The following is an 18,542-nucleotide window of genomic DNA, read 5'->3' on the forward strand; positions in this document are numbered from 1 at the left end:
CTCACTGTTGTGGCCTCTCCCGTTGCGGAGCACAGGCTCCAGACGCCGCGCAGGCTCAGCGGCCATGGCTCACGGGCCCAGCCGCTCCGCGGCATGTGGGATCTTCCCGGTCCGGGGCACGAACCCGTGTCCCCTGAATCGGCAGGCAGACTCTCAACCACTGCGCCACCAGGGAAGCCCTACTGCATTCATTCTTAAGATTTATAGACTAAATATGCAAGTGCCAGTTCACGTGCTAGAAACTGGAACTATGATACAGAACACGTCTCGAGTCCAGCTGTGGGTTTTTAGAATCCAGGTTTCCTTCTGACTATGCTTATTTGAGGATGTGATTACTTTTGTTCTGCAGACAGCCCCATGCAGCAGTCATCCAGAGCCAACCCCCTCCAAAATCAGCTGGGACAGCCCTACAGTCAGGGAGGGGAGAGACCGTCTTGCCAGCAGCCTACATCTGCACAGTTGAATTTCAGACCCTCATAAAGTCTTGAGGGATGCTCCTTTCAGGGCATGCTTTCGTATTTTAGAGCCTTTTGAACTAAGCAAGGATAAGAAATCCATGTGTGAATGAAAGAATAAATGCTAAAAGATTTTCTCAAAATCTAAGAAACGATTTTCTGGATGGCAATATAAAATTTCCAGATGGGGAAATTTTCCGCAGAAGAGGGGGCATATAGGACCCCTTGACTTAATGTACTTCTTTTACCCCCGTCGCTGCAGTGGTAGCGTGTCCCAGAGCTGTGCCTTCTATGCTCCTTCCTGCCCTGCTTCTCCTTCAGCTCCACCTCCTCCGGCTGCTCTGTCTACCGCCACCTGCTCCACCAAACTCCCTCTCAATAGAAGGAGGTGCCCTCATAGGTGAAGGCACCTGGGGGGTGAGGTGACGGGGGAAGGCCAGGTGCCTGTTGCCGGCAGAGCCAGAAGTGCCGGAGCAGACTTTTGAGGTGTCTGCGGAACTTGACCCCGACAAAGACATAGAGCACCGGGTTGAAGCAGCAGTGGGAGAAGGCAACGTTGCGGCAGATGAGCAGGGCATAATCCAGCTGCTGGCTGACCTCGCAGCTCTGAATGACGCCAAGTTTCAACAGTGTCTGCAGAAACAGGATCAGGTTGTAGGGAGCCCAGCTGAGGAAGTACGCCGCCACAATGGTGAAGATGAGCCTAACTGTCCGGTGGCGCCGTTTGGACCTTGAGCGGAACAGGGTCCTGAGAATCTCCACGTAGCAGAACAGGATAATCCCCAAGGAGAGAAGGAAGATGATGTTGTGCTGGTAGACTGAGGCTAGGAACCACTCGAGTTCTGAATAATCACAGCCCGAAGGGAACACCTTGTGGAAGATGGCATCGGGGATGGAGGACAGGATGCTGGCTACCCACACAGCTATGGTCACCAGCACGCGGCACTGGAGGCTGTGGACACGCAGGGATGAGATGGGACTCACCACGGACAGGTAGCGATGGACGGTCATGATGGTCAGGAAGGAGATGCTGCTGTAGAGGCTGATGGAGAAGACCATGTTGAGGAGCTTGCAAAAGAAGTCTCCCAGCAACCAGCCCCAGTGGTACCCCAAGATCCACACGGGCAACAAGCAGGAGAACACCAGGTCTGAGAGACACAAGTTGAGGATGAAGACGTTGGTGAGGGACTCCAGGCTCTCATACTTCACCAGGACCCACAACACCAGGCTGTTGCCCACCATGCTGAGGAAGAACACCAGGCAGTACAGGATGGTGGTGCTGAAGGTGGCAAAGACAAAGGTCTTCTTCTCACACAGAAAGCTCTGAGGATCATACTCAAAAGGGGTGGTGGTCTCCGGGATGTCCGAGGGCTCCATCTAGACGCTGAGAGCATCTGAAGTGATACAGACATGGAGTTCAAAGCCATGTGGTTAGGCTAGAGAGCAATAGGACCCAGGATACAAAAAAAGTGTGGTCCATGGTCCAGCTACTGGTCGGCGAACTATTTATAAGGAAATTAGGGACTTTTGCCAAAACGTGAAGTCACTAAGCATGCTGTTCAGTTTGGTTAGCATTTTTTCTCAGCAAGACTTTCTTGAAGAAAGTGACACGTTAACTTACAATATGTCATGAGCCCCTTCCCTTCTAGAAGACTGTCATTTGAGTAACACTAAGCTAGACCAGTGTCCCAGTAGGTGTAGGAGAAAGACAGTGGAACTGGATTCAAAGACCTGAGATCAAATGTGGGGCCCAATATCACGTTCCTGGGCAAGCTTTTTAACCTTTCTGAACCTTGGGTCCTCATCTACAAAACAGAACTAATGATCTCAGAGTCATTCCTTCATTTATTCAACAAATATCTACTAAGAATTTACTACGCCCACTTGCCTTTCCTTCTCCTCTCCCTCTGTCCCTCCCTTCCTTTCTTTCTTCCTCTGCTCCTTCCTTTTCTTCCTCCCGTAAAGTGTACAAACCCTGATGGCAGGATTGTTTCAGGAAACTTGCTGTCTCCAGGAACTGGTCCAAAAAGAGAGGACACAAAAGGAGCAAACATCTCCCTCACGTAAATTCAATTGTGAAATAATCTCAAGACTTCAGTGAATGTTGAGAATCTGGGAAACCAAATCCCCACTAACACAGAGGATTAACTCTCAGAGCAGAAAGCTTCATCATCTGGGAGTCTGGTCTACAGAATATCTTACAAGCAAGTGGAAATAACCTAAGTGTCCAATAGGAGGGGAGTAGCTAAGAAAACATAGGGTCAAATTGATTTAATCCTCTGTGCTAGTGAGATTTTAGAAATAATAGTGAGACTAGGACTTCCCTGGTGGTGCAGTGGTTAAGAATCCGCCTGCCAGTGCAGGGGACACAGGTTCGTAGCCCTGGTCCGGGAAGATCCCACAGGCCACAGAGCAACTAAGCCCGTGCGCCACACTACTGATGAGCCTGTGCTCTAGAGCTCGTGAGCCATAATTAGTGAGCTCACGCACCACAACTACTGAAGCCCGCATGCCTAGAGTCTGTGCTCCACAACAAGAGAAGCCACCGCAACAAGAAGCCCGCGCACCACAACTAGAGAAAGCCTGCGTGCAGCAGCGAAGACCCAATGCAGCCAAAAATAAAATATAAATAAATAAATATATTAAAAATAAAAAGAAATAGTGAGACTAGAAGGCCAAGGAGACGAAAGAGAAGTGACTGAAGAGCTGGAAATTTCACAGAGAGAGGGGCAAATGAAGCTGCAGGGCCTCAGAGAAGGATGGGAGACTTGGATGAAGCAGCTGCCTGAAACAGATAAGAGAACTCTCATCATCCACTATGTGTCAGGCACTGTGCTAACACATTATACTCAACTGCTCCCTTAATCCTGCAACGCTCTCTCTTAAGGCATGACCATTTCCATTTGATAGAAGAGGAGACAGGTTCAGACTGGTAAAATGACCTTCTCAATGTTATAAAGCCAGGAAGCAGCAAGGAGGGCCAAGACTGGAACCCAGGCTTTATGACCTTGTACTCTGAGAAGGAGAACTGGAGAAATAATTTCCCACTTCCTGGTTTGGGACAGGAGGGAAGATAGCGGTGAGGGTGCAAAACGTATCCTACTTTAGGTAGTTAAATCAACTTGTGTCTCTAAACACAAAAGTGAAGATAGTTGAAAATATTAATATGGTTGTTTTGTTTTGTATTCCTTTGATATCTAGAGAGGCATACATATGCTTTACTGTCCACTTCTGTTTCTTATTTTTAGTGTTCATGGATTTTATTCATTTTTCTACTTGGGACAACACTGTTTTTCTTATGGATTTTTAAGAGCACTTTACTTAGTCTGGTCAACCCATTCTGCTTTTGATTATGTCTTATGGTCTTACTTTTTTGACATTTAGAAATTGGGTACTTACATTTTAAGGAAGAGCTTATCTGACTCAATACAACAGCCCTTAATGACCAATGACATATGCCAGGCGCTATGATAGATGCTGGATTATATAGTATGAACATAATAGACTCTACCTACAAGAAGCTTACAGTTTAGAATGAAATCAGAAATGATACAAATATCTGGGATTTCCTGTAGTGTGACAAGTTGGAAGTGGAGATATTTTGGAACAGGGGGTTTGTAAGCACCCTTCATATCGTACAAAGCCAAAGCTGGTTGTCTGAAAAAGAAATTTTTAAAGGTACTAAAACTCTAGCTAGACTGAGAACAAAAAGAGAGAGAACACGAACTGTCAATAGCAGGTATGAAAGAGTGCTTATTGCTACAGATCTTACAGACTTTAAAAGAATAACAGAGAAATATTATGATCAGTTATAACAAATTCAACAACTTGAACGAAATGGGCAGATTTCCTTAAAAATTCAACCTACCAGAACGGACATGAAATGATACGACATAGTCCTACCTTTATTATAGTAATTTAGTTAACTCTAAAAAACTGTCTCAGGTGATTTTTCTAGCGCGTTCTCTCAAACATTTAAGAAAGAAAGAACACTGATCTTAGGCAAACTACCTGAAATACAGGATGGAATAATTCCCAAATTGTTTTATGAGGCCAGCATAGCCCTGATACCAAACCAGAGAAAAATATTACAACAGAAAACTATAGACCAATATCCCTCATGAAGACAGACATAAAAATCCTTAACCAAATATTAGCAAATCAAATCCAGCAATATATTTTAAAAGGTTAATACGTCATGACCAAGTGTTTATCCCAGAAGTATGAAGTTGGTTTAATATTTGAAAATCAATCAATTTAAGTGACCATATTAAGACAAAAACTATATGACCCTTTTTGATAAATGCAGAAGAGCATTTGACAAAACTCAACACTCATTCATGATATAAACACTCAGCAAACTAGAAATAAAAGGGATATCAGGTACCTACAAAAAACATTCCAGTTTTTTGTTGGTTATTGATTCATTCACTCAAAAGTTCAGAGGAGCTGCCAGTCAGGGCCTGGTAGGCCTTGGGCACAGAAAGAAGAATGGTGCCAAATCCCAAACCTCTCCGAGTTACATCCTACGGGTTTGGTTCCCTTTGCCTGTCATTGCTCTCCCACCCCATCTCTGAAGCCCACTTCAATTCTAACAGAGTAACTTGAGCTTTCTGGTCCACATTATAATTTGGATTGAGAAATACAGCTCTCAATTACCCAAACACTAATAATAACAATGCCTTACATAGAGACTTATAACCAAACACCTCCACTTTCTTTAGCACAAGGAAAAGCAAAGCATTATATGTGATAGTTGTACTCAAAGCATGGTCCACAGACCTGCCTTTTAGCAACACAGGTTTTTGGGAATCCTCAGATCCAGAGAATCAGAGCCTCTGGAGGGAGGGCTCAGGAATCTGCATTATTTACCTGCTCTCCAGGTGGTTCTGATACCTACCCGGGAGTTTAAGAACTCCTGCTAGATTTTTTGATGATGGCCATTCTGACTGGTGTGAGATGATATCTCATTGTAGTTTTGATTTGCATTTCTCTAATGATTAATGATGCTGAGCATTCTTTCATGTGTTTGTTGGCAGTCTGTATATCTTCTTTGGAGAAATGTCTATTTAGGTCTTCTGCCCATTTTTGGATTGGGTTGTTTATTTTTTTGTTATTGAGCTGCATGAGCTGCCTGTAAATTTTAGAGATTAATCCTTTGTCAGTTGATTCATTTGCAAATATTTTCTCCCATTCTGAGGGTTGTCTTTTGGTCTTGTTTATGGTTTCCTTTGCTGTGCAAAAGCTTTGAAGTTTCATTAGGTCCCATTTGTTTATTTTTGTTTTTATCTCCATTACTCTAGGAGATGGGTCAAGAAGGATCTTGCTGTGATTTATGTCATAGAGTGTTCTGCCTATGTTTTCCTCTAAGAGTTTGATAGTTTCTGGCCTTACATTTAGGTCTTTAATCCATTTTGAGCTTATTTTTGTGTATGGTGTTAGGGAGTGATCTAATCTCATACTTTTACATGTACCTGTCCAGTTTTCCCAGCACCACTTATTGAAGAACTATGGAGAACAGTATGGAGGTTCCTTAAAAAACTACAAATAGAACTACCATATGACCCAGCAATCCCACTACTAGGTATATACCCTGAGGAAACCAGAATTCAGAAAGAGTCATGTACCAAAATGTTCATTGCAGCTCTATTTACAATAGCCCGGAGATGGAAACAACCTAAGTGCCCGTCGTCGGATGAATGGATAAAGAAGATGTGGCACATATATACAATGGAATATTACTCAGCCATAAAAAGAAACGAAATTGAGCTATTTGTAATGAGGGGGATAGACCTAGAGTCTGTCATACAGAGTGAAGTCAGTCAGAGAGAGAAGGACAAATGCCGTACGCTAACACATATATATGGAATTTAAGAAAAAAAAATGCTGTGAAGAACCTAGGGGTAAAACAGGAATAAAGACACAGACCTACCGGAGAACAGACTTGAGGATATGGGGAGCGGGAAGGGCGAGGTGTGATAGGGCGAGAGAGAGACATGGACATATATATACTAACAAACGTAAGGTAGATGGCCAGTGGGAAGCAGCCGCATGGCACAGGGAAACCGGCTCGGTTCTTTGTGGCTGTCTGGAGGGGTGGGATAGGGAGGGTGGGAGGGAGGGAGACAGAGAGGGAAGAGATATGGGAACATATGTATATGTATAACTGATTCACTCTGTTATAAAGCAGAAACTAACACACCATTGTAAAGCAATTATACCCCAATAAAGATGTTTAAAAAAAAAAAGAACTCCTGCTATAGGCTATTAGAAGTAGAGGAAAACATATGTTTGAAATGTTTGTAAAGGAACTCACCTATATCTGCACCTCTTTACACGCTTCTTGAGGCAGAAATGGTGCTTCTTTGTTTCATATTTCGCTCAAAGAAACCGAAACACTCATGCTGCCCAGTAGGCTAGAGGAAGGTGGGGGAAGGCTAATGTGAAGAGTCTCAGAGGGAGACAGAGGGAGAGACAGGGAGTTTTCCCAACCCCCCTCTTCCCACCACAAGGTGTCCTGGCTTGATCTGCTCCCAACTCCCGACTCCACCCAAGACCTCATGTAGAACCTGGCTACGTCACTCGTCACTTGGAAAAGAGCTGGCCACCCAGCCTGTCTCCACAGGAAGGTGGGGTCCACAGCTTAGGGGTCATCTAAGCCCCTGGGTTCCACCAAGGATAGATGCAGGTAATTTTGGAGTTGGAAGGGATAGTAAAAGATAATGTATTTTTTTAAAGTGGTATTTTAATCTTATCAAAAATTATACTTGATTAATGTACCAGTAATGCTTTATTATTATTTTAAATTGAAATAATTCATGTAATAAAAAATTTAGCATTTTAAGTTGTATAATTCAGTTGTTTGGGGCATATTCACAATGTTGTACACCACCATTACTATCTAATTCAGAACATTTCCATCACCCTGAAAGAAATTCATGCTTGTTTGTCAGCAGAAAATCCTACTCCCTACCTCGCTCCATCTCTTGGCAACCACTAATCTACTTTCTGTCTCTATGGTTTTGCCTATTCTGGACATTTCATGTAAGTGGAGTCATATGTGACCTTTTGTGTCTGGCTACTTTCACTTAGCATAACATTTTTTGGGTTCATCCATGTTGTAGCATGTACTGCATGTACATCCATGTTGTAGCATCAGTACTTCATTCCTTTTTATGGTTGAATAATATTCCACTGCATGGATAAGCCACATTTCAACCAGTCATCAATTGAATGACATTTGGGTTGCTTCTACTTTTTGGCTATGATGAATAATGCTGCTCTGAATATCCACTTGTAAATTTCTGTATGGATATATATTTTCAGTGCTCTTGAGTATTTACCTAGGAGTGGAATTGCTGGATTGTTTGGTAACCCCATGTTTAGCTTTTTGAGGAACTTCCAAATCATTTTCCACAGAGCTGTGCCATTTTATTTTCCCACCAGTAGTGTATGAAGGCTCCAATTCTGTTGATCTTCTCTGCAAAACTGGGATCGTATCGTGTACACTGATTTATCCTTTTTCCGTTAAACAAAATGGCACGAAAGTCTTTCCAAGCCTTATTCTTTATAACAGCTGGAAAGTGTTCCACTGCATTATGGTATCAGGATTTACCTATTTTCCTGTCAATGGACATCCAGTTTGCTTTCAATTTTTAAAATTATCACAATGCTGCAGGGATTAAAGGTATATCTAAAACATACACCTTTAATGTACTGGTGTTGAATTACTGTAGGATGGATTTCTAGAAGTGGTGCATTTCTGGGTCATAGGGAATGTGCATTTTACATTTTGGTAAGTACTGCCAAAATACTTACCATTTAGAACCTCTAAAATGGTTGTATTTATTTACATTTCCAAAACAGTGTATACCTGGTCAAAAATCAGGTGTTACTAACTTTAAAAATTTTGTTCATTCTGAAAGGATACTTGTAGTATCATGTTGTTTAGATTAAAATATTGTTATTTGGAGTTAGGAATTTTCTCTACAGATTTATTGTCCAATTGTGTGTGTGTGTAATTGTTCCTTGCTGAGGGAGATAATTTTTGCAAGGATTCATATAGCAAGTGTTTAACAAATGTTTGTTCCCTAAATATGAAGACACAATTTGAAACTAACGTTTTCACATTTCCTCACATTTGGTTTCATTGTGAAAAAAGTTCATGCTCTCGCCTTAAACAGAAAGTTCTAAAACACTGGTCAGGCTGGACAAAGATGGAATTGAGTTCCAGCCTCATACAGACTCGACATACAGAAGGGGAAGTTCAGTTCTGGGTAAAGCACAATGTGGATAGGGGCCTGGTTATCACATTCAGGGTCTGGGCCCATCTGTGGGCAAGTGGGATCCAGGGCAGAGACCAGCATCAGCGGTCTTTGGCATCAGCATCAGAGTGGGGCTCTTGGCGGGGATTAATTGCTGTTAATAGGGAAACCACTGACTCTAGATCCCCAGGGTCTCATGATCTAATTGGACCAAGTCCAGCAAGCTGGATGGTTCTCTTTGAGCCTCAGCCCCATGCACATGAGAACAGGCACAGGCATGGGCAAATGAAAGGTCTTGCAGCTTTGGGAGCCCTTGGAGACAGATCCTGGCTTCACTGGGAAGTACGTTCACAGGGCACAGGAGGGAGGAGGCTGACAGCATCCAGAAGGCCCATCCACCTCTCTGTGGGAACATCTAGCCCCTGGCTGGAGTGGCCCTAGTGGGAGAGATTAGCGCTAGTGTTTGATCTGGGCAGAGGTATGCTGGAGCTGGCTCATACCAGCTTGTGTGCGTTTTATTTTTAGGAATTTTACGAGTTGGTTGCTGTTGCATTAGTAGCATGAAATCAACCATGGTGGAAGTATTGACACCTTGGAATCTGGCAATCACTGCAAATCAGGGCTTTTCCCTCTGGAGAGCTGGTTGTTAAGATTTACCAGCACACCACTGGATAGAAGGTTAGCATTTTCTCAGAATTGCTCCAAAGATAAAGTCCCAAATTCCTGTCCTTGCTGGTGTAGTGGTATCATTCAGGATTCCAGAAAGGGACAGGTGGCCCTCTCACGAGGGTGACTGAGGACAATGCAAGGAAAGGACTTTTACCAAGGTGTGGGCAGGGTGTAGGGAATGCAAGCACCGATGGTGAAGTACCCCTGGGCCAGCAAGAGTGGGCAGCTGCTACTGAGCCCAGGGCTGAATGCACAGGAGAAAGAGCCACTGAAGGACCTGGTGAGATGGGCCCCACAAGAAGGTTGCTGGACACTGGATGTGGATTTTGGCAGAGGAAGTATTCACTTCCACCACTTGCCCAGCAGAGAGAGAGCCAGAAGAATAAATATGCCAGCCTCTTTCTCCTCCCACCCCCCTCCACCCAAACTCCTGCTGGTGCCTTCTACTGGCACCAGCAGGGAGGCAAGGGAGATTGTTGATGCAGCCCATACAGGGGAGCCTCAGAAGCAGAGGCTGGTGGGGAAGGTGGAAGGCAGACCTGGAGGGATGGAAGTAAGGCATCCAGTTCAGAGCCTTAAGTGGTCCATCCCCATCCAGCTCATTTGATGCATGCTTCCCTTGCCCACCGCACCTGGTGGCCACACACGCTGCTTCCTCCCTCCCCCGCTAGTTCATTACCCCTCCTCCTTGGCTTAAACTTCACCCTCCTGTTGACTGTGTTCTTTTACACCTTGTCATTCTTCAAAGCGATTCTCTGCTTATGCTTATTATGCTTATCATTTTTATCCAATAATGATTCATTTAACAATTAAAATACCAGCAGCCAACATTTACTGGCACTTCCCATATGCCAGGCACTGTGTAACTGTTAGGCTGTATTTGAGAGGGCAGGCACCATGTCTCTGTCTTATTCATTGCTCTCTCTCTCCAGTGCCCGGGACAGAGCCTGGAATACACTAGGAGCTTGACAAACACGTGGAGTAAAAATCCTCACAATGACCCTAGCAAGTGTTTCCCAGCTCGTCTGTAGTATGGGAGATTACATATGGCCACAAATGTTTTACTGCTCCTTCCACTGAGAGGCAAAGTCTAAGTCCATTCTCCTTGAATGCTGCTGCTCTTGGTGACTCACTTGACTGACAGAACGTGGTGAAAGTGAGGTTCTGGGACTTCAGCTGGGTCCCTAACATTCTCACTGATAGCCTTGAACCACCATTTATGAAATCCAACTCCATGAGGCCACCGTGCTGGTGAGGCCACATGTGGAGCGGCTGACAGTTCTGGCTGAGCCCGGCTCTCCAGCCTTCTCCGTTGGGGCTAGACCTGGGAGGGAAGCTGCCTTGGAGCAGCCCGCCATCTCCTAGCTCAGTGGCATCGAGGGACCACCACTGATGCCACACGAAAAAGGATTGCCCAGCTGAGTGCTGCTCAGGCTTCTGAGTCACAATTTATGAGATATAATAAAATGGCTCTTATTTTAGACCTCTATATTTGAGGGTGCTTAATTACACAACCATAGTCAGAACTTATAATATCGGTTAGGGGGAAATCCCTATGCTGATTTTCCATCCCACCTTTACCCATCCCATGTTCTACGTGCCCCTTGACGACTGTCATCACCCAGAGTCTTGCTGACTCTCCAGCAAGTTACCTTTGATGTGGCTTTAACAGAGGTGCCCACTCAAGGTAGCTTCCATTTGAACATGGCTGGGAAGTCCCCCAAGGGCAGGCCTGGCTGCTCTGTAGGCAGCAAAGGGAGCTGAGTTGTTCTGGGTCAACTGCCAAATCTTCACATGGCCCCCTTCAACCTTTTGTGACAGTGAAATCACCGACTCCTGGGGAGAGGCCCTTTCCTTGGAGGCCTGCTCTGCCCACCTGACCACGCACAGGCCTGGCTGGATGGTTTTCACGCTGCCAGTTGGGGAAATCAGGCGCTGGCCAGGGCTGCCCCGGCTTCCACTGCTGCCCTGCTCCCCGCTGGTCCCGTCCCAGGCAGAGCAAACACTGCTGGCATCGCCAGGACTTGTCTGTGAGGAGCTTCCGAGGGCCACACGGGTTGCAGCTAGAGGACTAAACCCTGGGGGTGTGCTCTGAAGGTGTGCAGGGCTCTGAATGGAGCCTTTTGGACGTTTCTGGCAGCACCGCAGGCTAAAGAGAGGCCTGAGAGGCTTGAGGCCTCTTGATCTTCTCCAGGGCCTCCGGAAGGGCACGTGTGCGGATGCCCCTGGGGCTTTGCCAGCCCATCCTGAGCAGCAAGGTCCCCCTCTTCTCACTCCCACCAGTGCTCCCCAAGCACACTTGGGTGGGTGGGTGGGCGTCGTGACAGCATTCCTGGCAGAGGCAGCAAGAGTTTGGAGACGAGCGAGTACAGGATGTGTTCGTGAGGCAGTGAGACAGGTGCATCAGGGCCAGACCTCACAGAGCCTCGGACGCTCTTGGCACAGCCAGCATTTCTGCACTATGTGGGGCTCGTGGAAAATGAAGATTCCCAGGCCCTGCACAGACCTATAGAAACAAGCTCTTCAGGTGAGACTTGGGCCTCTGCATTTGTGACAAGTGTCCGGGGGGTTCCGAAGGAAGCCAGACAGTGTAGAGATTAATACCACAGGCTCCAGAGTTAGGCTGCAGGGGTGCAAACGTGGACTCCAGGATTCAGTGCCCATGGAATTTTGCCACCTCAGTTTCCCCACGTGAATTGCAGATAATTACAGCATCAACCTCACTGACTTATACAAAGTGAACGAGTTAGGTACTTAGGACAATGCCCAGTGAGCGCTCAATAACTGTGAGCTCCAGCTACCCAGACAATGGCAGTAAATGCAATGCAGGAAGCTGTACCTTCAGTACAGGGTCACATCTCAATAAATGTTTGTTGAATGGAGGACAAGAGCAAAACACATTCAGCCATACCACTGGCACAACCATGCCATGAACATTTTTTTTTTTTTTTTTTTTTTTGGTGGAATGCGGGCCTCTCACTGCTGTGGCCTCTCCCGTTGCGGAGTACAGGCTCCGGATGTGCAGGCTCAGCAGCCATGGCTCACGGGCCCAGCCGCTCTGCGGCACACGGGATCTTCCCGGACTGGGGCACGAACCCGTGTCCCCTGCATCGGCAGGTGGACTCTCAACCACTGCGCCACCAGGGAAGCCCAAAACTCTTTCTCTTTGAATTTGAAAGAACTTTAGGGGAGATAGGATCTTTGAGGGACAGCCAAGTTTCAGTAAGCCCAGCAACTTGAGAGAATGTTTAAAGAAAATACTGAGGGTATAGGAGAGCCTGCTGATCAGTCACTCGAGTGTACAGTTCAAGGACTGGGGGGGTGGGATGGGTAAGGTGGGGGGTTGGTTTTCAAACGTCAGATGGTTAAATCAGTGTAATTGTTTATGACTGGAATTTTTAAGATATGAAATGCAATAGGATAGGAAATAGTGTCCATCCCATTTACAGCGGCCATGGCTCACGGGCCCAGCCGCTCCGCGGCATGCGGGATGCCCCCGGACCAGGGCACGAACCTGCGTCCCCTGCATCGGCAGGCGGACTCTCAACCACTGCGCCACCGAACATTTATTTTTATAGCAAGCTCTGGCATTATTCTAGGTGCTGGTGGTTCAAAAAGGAATAAATCATTCCCTGCCCTTAAGATGCTCACAGGCTCACAGATGTGGAAATGGGTGGTTAGGATACTGTGTGTTAAGTGTGATGTGAGGGACAGGCTCTGGGCATACCAGCCTTAGAGAGGCAAGGAAGGCTTCCTACAGGAGGTGATGTCAAAGGGAGATCTGAAGGATGAGTAGGAGTTATGCAGGGAAAGGGGGCTGAATGCCAGGTGTGGGGGAACATTTATGCAGTAGGTCACATTCTGAGCCTCCCAATGACTCGAAGTGAGAGAGATGTGTGGTGGAAGAAGCAGACCACGGGGGTTTGAGGCTGGAAAGATGAGCAGCATCAGCTGGTTGGGTTGAGTTGGGTTGCCCAATGCCTTCAGGTCTGACTAGCTCATCTCACACACTGCACGTCCTTATCACGAAGATTGCCTTGTGTGTCACTGAATAACGGTCCCCTGGATTAGTCAGTTAGCACCCTGCTTCGGTGTTCAGAGTATGAAAAGTCACAGAGGTCCAAATCCCTGCCCAAGTCACTCTCAAGTAGAGGAGTGTCAAAAAACTTGGAGTCCATGTTTCAAAATCACCACATGGAGATTCAGGGAAAAGTTCCTGAAGGAGAGGACATGGGCCAAGTCTTGACAGGTGAGTAGGACTGAACAGGGAGAGAAGAGGAGGAAGGATGTGCCATTCGGGGACCAGCAAATGTAAACATCAGGAGATAGGAGGTCTTGGGGCTGGGTCAAAAGACTCAACTTAGGCTCGAGACGAGATGTGTGCCAAGAGGGGTGCTGGGAGATGAGCAGGAGAGGGAGGCAAAGGCCCTTGGGTGCTAGGCTCAGGAGTCGGAAATTCATCCTGAATGGAGAACTAGTAAAGGGTTTTAAGCAGAGGAATAAGGTGATCGATGGATTCACTAGGATGCTCTTGGCTGTAAGTGACAAAGCACAGGACTGAAGAGGCTTAAGTGGTCGAAGCTGTTAATTTTCCATAGGAAGGTAATGCTAGGGTTGGTGCAGCAACTTGGCAATGTCATCAAGAACCACGGCCCCTTCTACCTCTTGTACTAGCCTCAGCGCCTCTGTAGTATCATTCCTCACAACTGCAAGATGGCTGCTATGGCACCAAGCATCACGGCTTTGTAAAGCATCCAAATCAGGAAATAAGGAGGCATATGTCTAAACAAGCAGCTTTCATTGGGGGCAATTTTGTGATGTCTGGGGGGCATTTTTGGTTCTCACAGGTTGAAGGAGGTACTGACATCTAGCAGGTAGAGGCCAGGGATGCTGACGAACAGGACAAACTCCCATGAGAGAGAATTACCAAAATGGCAATAATACCAAGGTTGAGAAACGATGGTCTAAACGGACTGGGTGCCCTTAGCTTATACATGGAGGTGAAGTTGTGTCACTGCACGTTTGGAGCTAAGAGCCCAGAGATTCAGTTTCATGGCTTACCTGCTAAGGGACACTAGACACTGCCAGATATGTCCATGTATTATAAACTTACAACCATATGAAGTTCTAGATAGACTGAAATGTAAGAAGTGAAACCAAAAAAGGGGGAAAACAGAAATAGTTATCAGATGGATGGGGAACGACTTCATAAACATATATTTACATATATTGCATATAAACATAAATACAATATGTCTATGGCTTTCAGCACATGTCATTTGAGGAGGGCATTATTATCTGTCAGACAGTGAATTGGTTTGGAGGATATAGCTTGCTTTCTTCTTGATACATCTTTAGTTCCTGGAATTTCTATTCTATTGTAGTCAGTGTAGTGTCTTTTTTCCTTTCAGTTTTCTGAAGCAGAATTAGTTGGATTGACCTTGCTGTGATAGGGGCAGTGATGGTGGGAAGTGGGGAAGAAGCTGACTTAGAAGGCAGGGGTTGCCAACATACAAGAAATTCAGCTTGTCTACAGTCAACTCAGACCCTGAAATGTTACTGGTATTTCTGCTGGAGGTTTCTGGTTTGGCCTAATTCTTTTAGAGATGCAATGCTGATTTGGTACTTTTTTTTTCCTAATCAGCTTCCTTTTCCTGTTTTTTGCTTATCATGGTCTCTGCCATTAGCCTTGTTTTTTGAAAATGAGAATTTGAGCTCTGCCGGTTAGGTGTGGGTATAAGTATGCCATGGGGGTGTGTGTGTACATGTGTGTATGTGTAGATTTCCATGTCAACACAAGTTGGCTGGCAAAGTTCTGGACTCCTTCAATGATAAAGATGTGTCTCCTTCTAACCCACCCTCACTATGAAATCAACGGCTAAAAAGAATATAAGAAAAATAGTAAACCAACTTACTGTACCCGAAAATCTTCAACAAGTGAGTTACTGGAAAATAAATAGCACACTTTTCAATAATCCAAGGATCAAACAAGACTCAAGGGGAATTTAAAAAAAAACACATTGAACGGCATAAAAGTGAAAATACAACATCAAACTTTGTGGGACACAGTTAAAGCAGCACTGAGAGGGAAATTTTTAGCACTAAATGCTTACGTTAGAAAAGAGAAAATGTCCCACATAAATAATCTAAGCACGTATCTTAAGAACCTAGAAAAAGAAGCAAAATAAACTCAAAGTAAGTAGAAGGAAAGAAAAAATAAAGAGAAGAATTGATAAAATTGCAAACATAAACCCAAGAGAAATGAAACAAAAAAAGTTTGCTCTTTGAAAAGATCAATAAAAGTGATATGCCTCTAGAAAGACTAACGAGAAAAGAGAAAGACACAAATTACTAATATCAGGAAGGAAACAGTGGATATTGCTACAGATTCTGCAGACATCAAAGATAATAATCAAGGACTTTCCCAGCGGTCCAGTGGTTAAGACCCCATGCTCCCAATGCAGGGGGCCCAGGCTCAATCTCTGGTCAGGGAACTAGATCCCGCATGCTGCAACTAAAAGATCCCACATGCTGCAACTAAAAGATCCCACATGCTGCAACTAAAAGATCCTGCATGCCACAACTAGACCTGGCGCAGCCAAATAAATAAAAAAATATATTTTTTAAAAAGAGATAACAATCAAATAGTATGAAAATCTATATAACTTAGATGAAGTAGACTAATTCCTCAAAAAACACAGGTTACCACAACTCACCCAATATGAAATAACTAAATAAATAAACCCACCCAATATGAAAGGGCTCACCCAATAAGCCCTTCAAGGAAACTGAAGTCATAATTTAAAACTCCTGAGAAAGAAATTTCCAGGCCCAGATAATCTGACTGGATGATTCTTTTAAATGTTTAAAGAAGAATTAACACCCATTCTACATAACCCTTTCCAGAAAATAGAAGAAGAGAGAATACTTCACACCTCACTTTGTGAGACCAGTATTACCCTGGTACCAAAACCAGATAAAGATGGTACCAAAAAGTACATATAATAACTACAGATGAATATCCTTCACAAATACAAATGAAAAAACTCTTTAATAAATATTAGCAAATTGAATATGGGGTTTATTCCAGAGATGCAAGGCTGGTTCAATACTTAATCAGTGAAATCCACTGTATTAAAAGGCTAAAGAAGAAAAACCACATGATCATACCAACTGATACAGAAAAATCAGTTGTTGACAAAATTCAACAACTATTGGGACTTCGCTGTTGGGGCAGTGGTTAAGAAGCTGCCTGCCAGTGCAGGGGACACAGGTTCGATCCCTGGTCTGGGAAGATCCCACGTGCTGTGGAGCAACTAAATCCGTGCACCACAACTACTGAGCCTGCACTCTAGAGCCCGTAAGCCACAACTAGTGAGCCCACGTGCCACAACTACTAAAGCCCACGTGCCTAGAGCCCCTGCTCCGCAACAAGAGAAGCCACTGCAATGAGAAGCCCGCGCACCGCAATGAAGAGTAGCCCCCCGCTCGCCGCAACTAGAGAAAGCCCACATGCAGTCAAAAATAAATAAATAAATAAATGAATGAATGTATTTAAAAAGAATTCAGCAACTCTTTATGATAAAACTCTCAGAAAAAACTAAGGATGGGGGGAACTTCCTCAATTTGATAAAAAAAATACCTATTAAAAACCACCAGTTGGGCTCCCCTGGTGGCACAGCGGTTGAGAGTCCGCCTGCCGATGCAGGGGACACAGGTTCGTGCCGCGGTCCGGGAAGATCCCACATGCCGCAGAGCGGCAGGGCCCGTGAGCTATGGCTGCTGATCCTGCGCGTCCGGAGCCTGTGCTCCGCAACGGGAGATGCCACAACAGTGAGAGGCCTGCGTACCGCAAACAAACAAACAAACAAACAAACAAAAAAACACACCAGCGGACAAAATACTAATGTTGAAAGACAATGTTTTCCCATAAGACTGGGAGCAAGGCAAGGGTGTCTATATTAACCACTCTTGTTCAATATAGTACTGGAAGCCTCGGGCAGCACAGTAAGCAAAAGGAAATAAAAGGCGTACAGGTTGGAAAGGGATAAATAAAACAGTCCCTGTTTGCAGATAGCATAATGATCTACCCAGAAAATGCCAAATATCCAAAAACAAAACAAAACTGAAACAATTCCTAGGATAATAAGTGAGTTTAGCAAAGTTGCAAGATATAAGATCAACATATAAAAATCAATTGTATTTCTATATATTAGCAATAAACACATGGAAAGCAAAATTTAAAGTACAATATTGTTTACAATCTCTCTCTCCAAAAAGAAATACCTGTGCATAAATCATCAAAATGTACAAAACATGTACACTAAAAATTATAAAATGCTGATGAAATAAATAAAAAAGATCTAAATAAATGGAGAGATATTCATGGGTTGGAAGATTCATCAGAGTACAAATGTCAATTCTCCCTCAAATGATATATGGTTATAATGAAATTTTTAGCAAAATCCTCCAAGATATTTTGTAGGCAGAGACACGCTTATTCTAAAATTTATATTAAAAGCAAAGGATTCAGAATAAATAAAACATTTTGAAAAAGAAGAAAGGAATGGGAGTAATCCCTCTGTTCTATTTGAAGACTTATTATGCAGCTATAGTAATTAAGACCGTAGTACGGGCAGAGGGGTGGACACCAAGATTAATGGAAGGGAATGGAAAGCCCAGAAATAGCCCCACACCAGTAAGGCCACCTGATTTTTGACAAAGGTGCAAAAGGAATTCACTGGAGGAAGGATAGCTGACTTTTCAACACATGGTGCTGGAGCAATTGGATAATCATAGGCCAAAAAATAAATAAGTAAATAAAAAGAACCTCAACTTAAATTTTGGATTTTATATAAAAATTAACTCAAAATGCATCACGGATATAAATGTACATATAAAATTATAAAAACTTTTAGAAGAAAACATAGGAGAAAATCTTGGGGACCTAAAGCTTAGCGACAAGTTCTTAGACATAACACCAAAGGCATAAACAAAAGAGAGATAAATTAGACTTCATCAAAATGAAAAAGCTTTGCTCTGCAAATGATCCTGTTAAGATAAGCTACAGACTGAGAGATAGCATTTGCAAACTGCATATCAGACAAAGTACCCATGTCTAGAATATATACAGAGTCCTCAAAAGTCAGCAGGA

The 18,542-nt window shown here is 44.3% G+C and overlaps 1 protein-coding gene across 1 annotated transcript; it reads right to left on the bottom strand.

The window, feature by feature from the left end:
- Positions 1-830: 830 nt before the first annotated feature.
- XCR1 (X-C motif chemokine receptor 1) lies at positions 831-1,832 on the bottom strand. The gene has a single exon (XM_007470242.1). The coding sequence runs from the start codon at positions 1,830-1,832 to the stop codon at positions 831-833; it is 1,002 nt and encodes a 333-aa protein (XP_007470304.1).
- Positions 1,833-18,542: the final 16,710 nt, after the last annotated feature.

The sequence above is a fragment of the Lipotes vexillifer genome, unplaced genomic scaffold (assembly GCF_000442215.2).
Source record: "Lipotes vexillifer unplaced genomic scaffold, Lipotes_vexillifer_v1.1 scaffold942, whole genome shotgun sequence".
NCBI classification, from domain to species: Eukaryota; Metazoa; Chordata; class Mammalia; order Artiodactyla; family Lipotidae; genus Lipotes; species Lipotes vexillifer.

Coding starts and splice junctions, on each gene's coding strand:
- XCR1 (XM_007470242.1), bottom strand. CDS start 1,832: ATGGAGCCCTCGGACATCCCGGAGACCACCACCCCTTTTGAGTATGAT.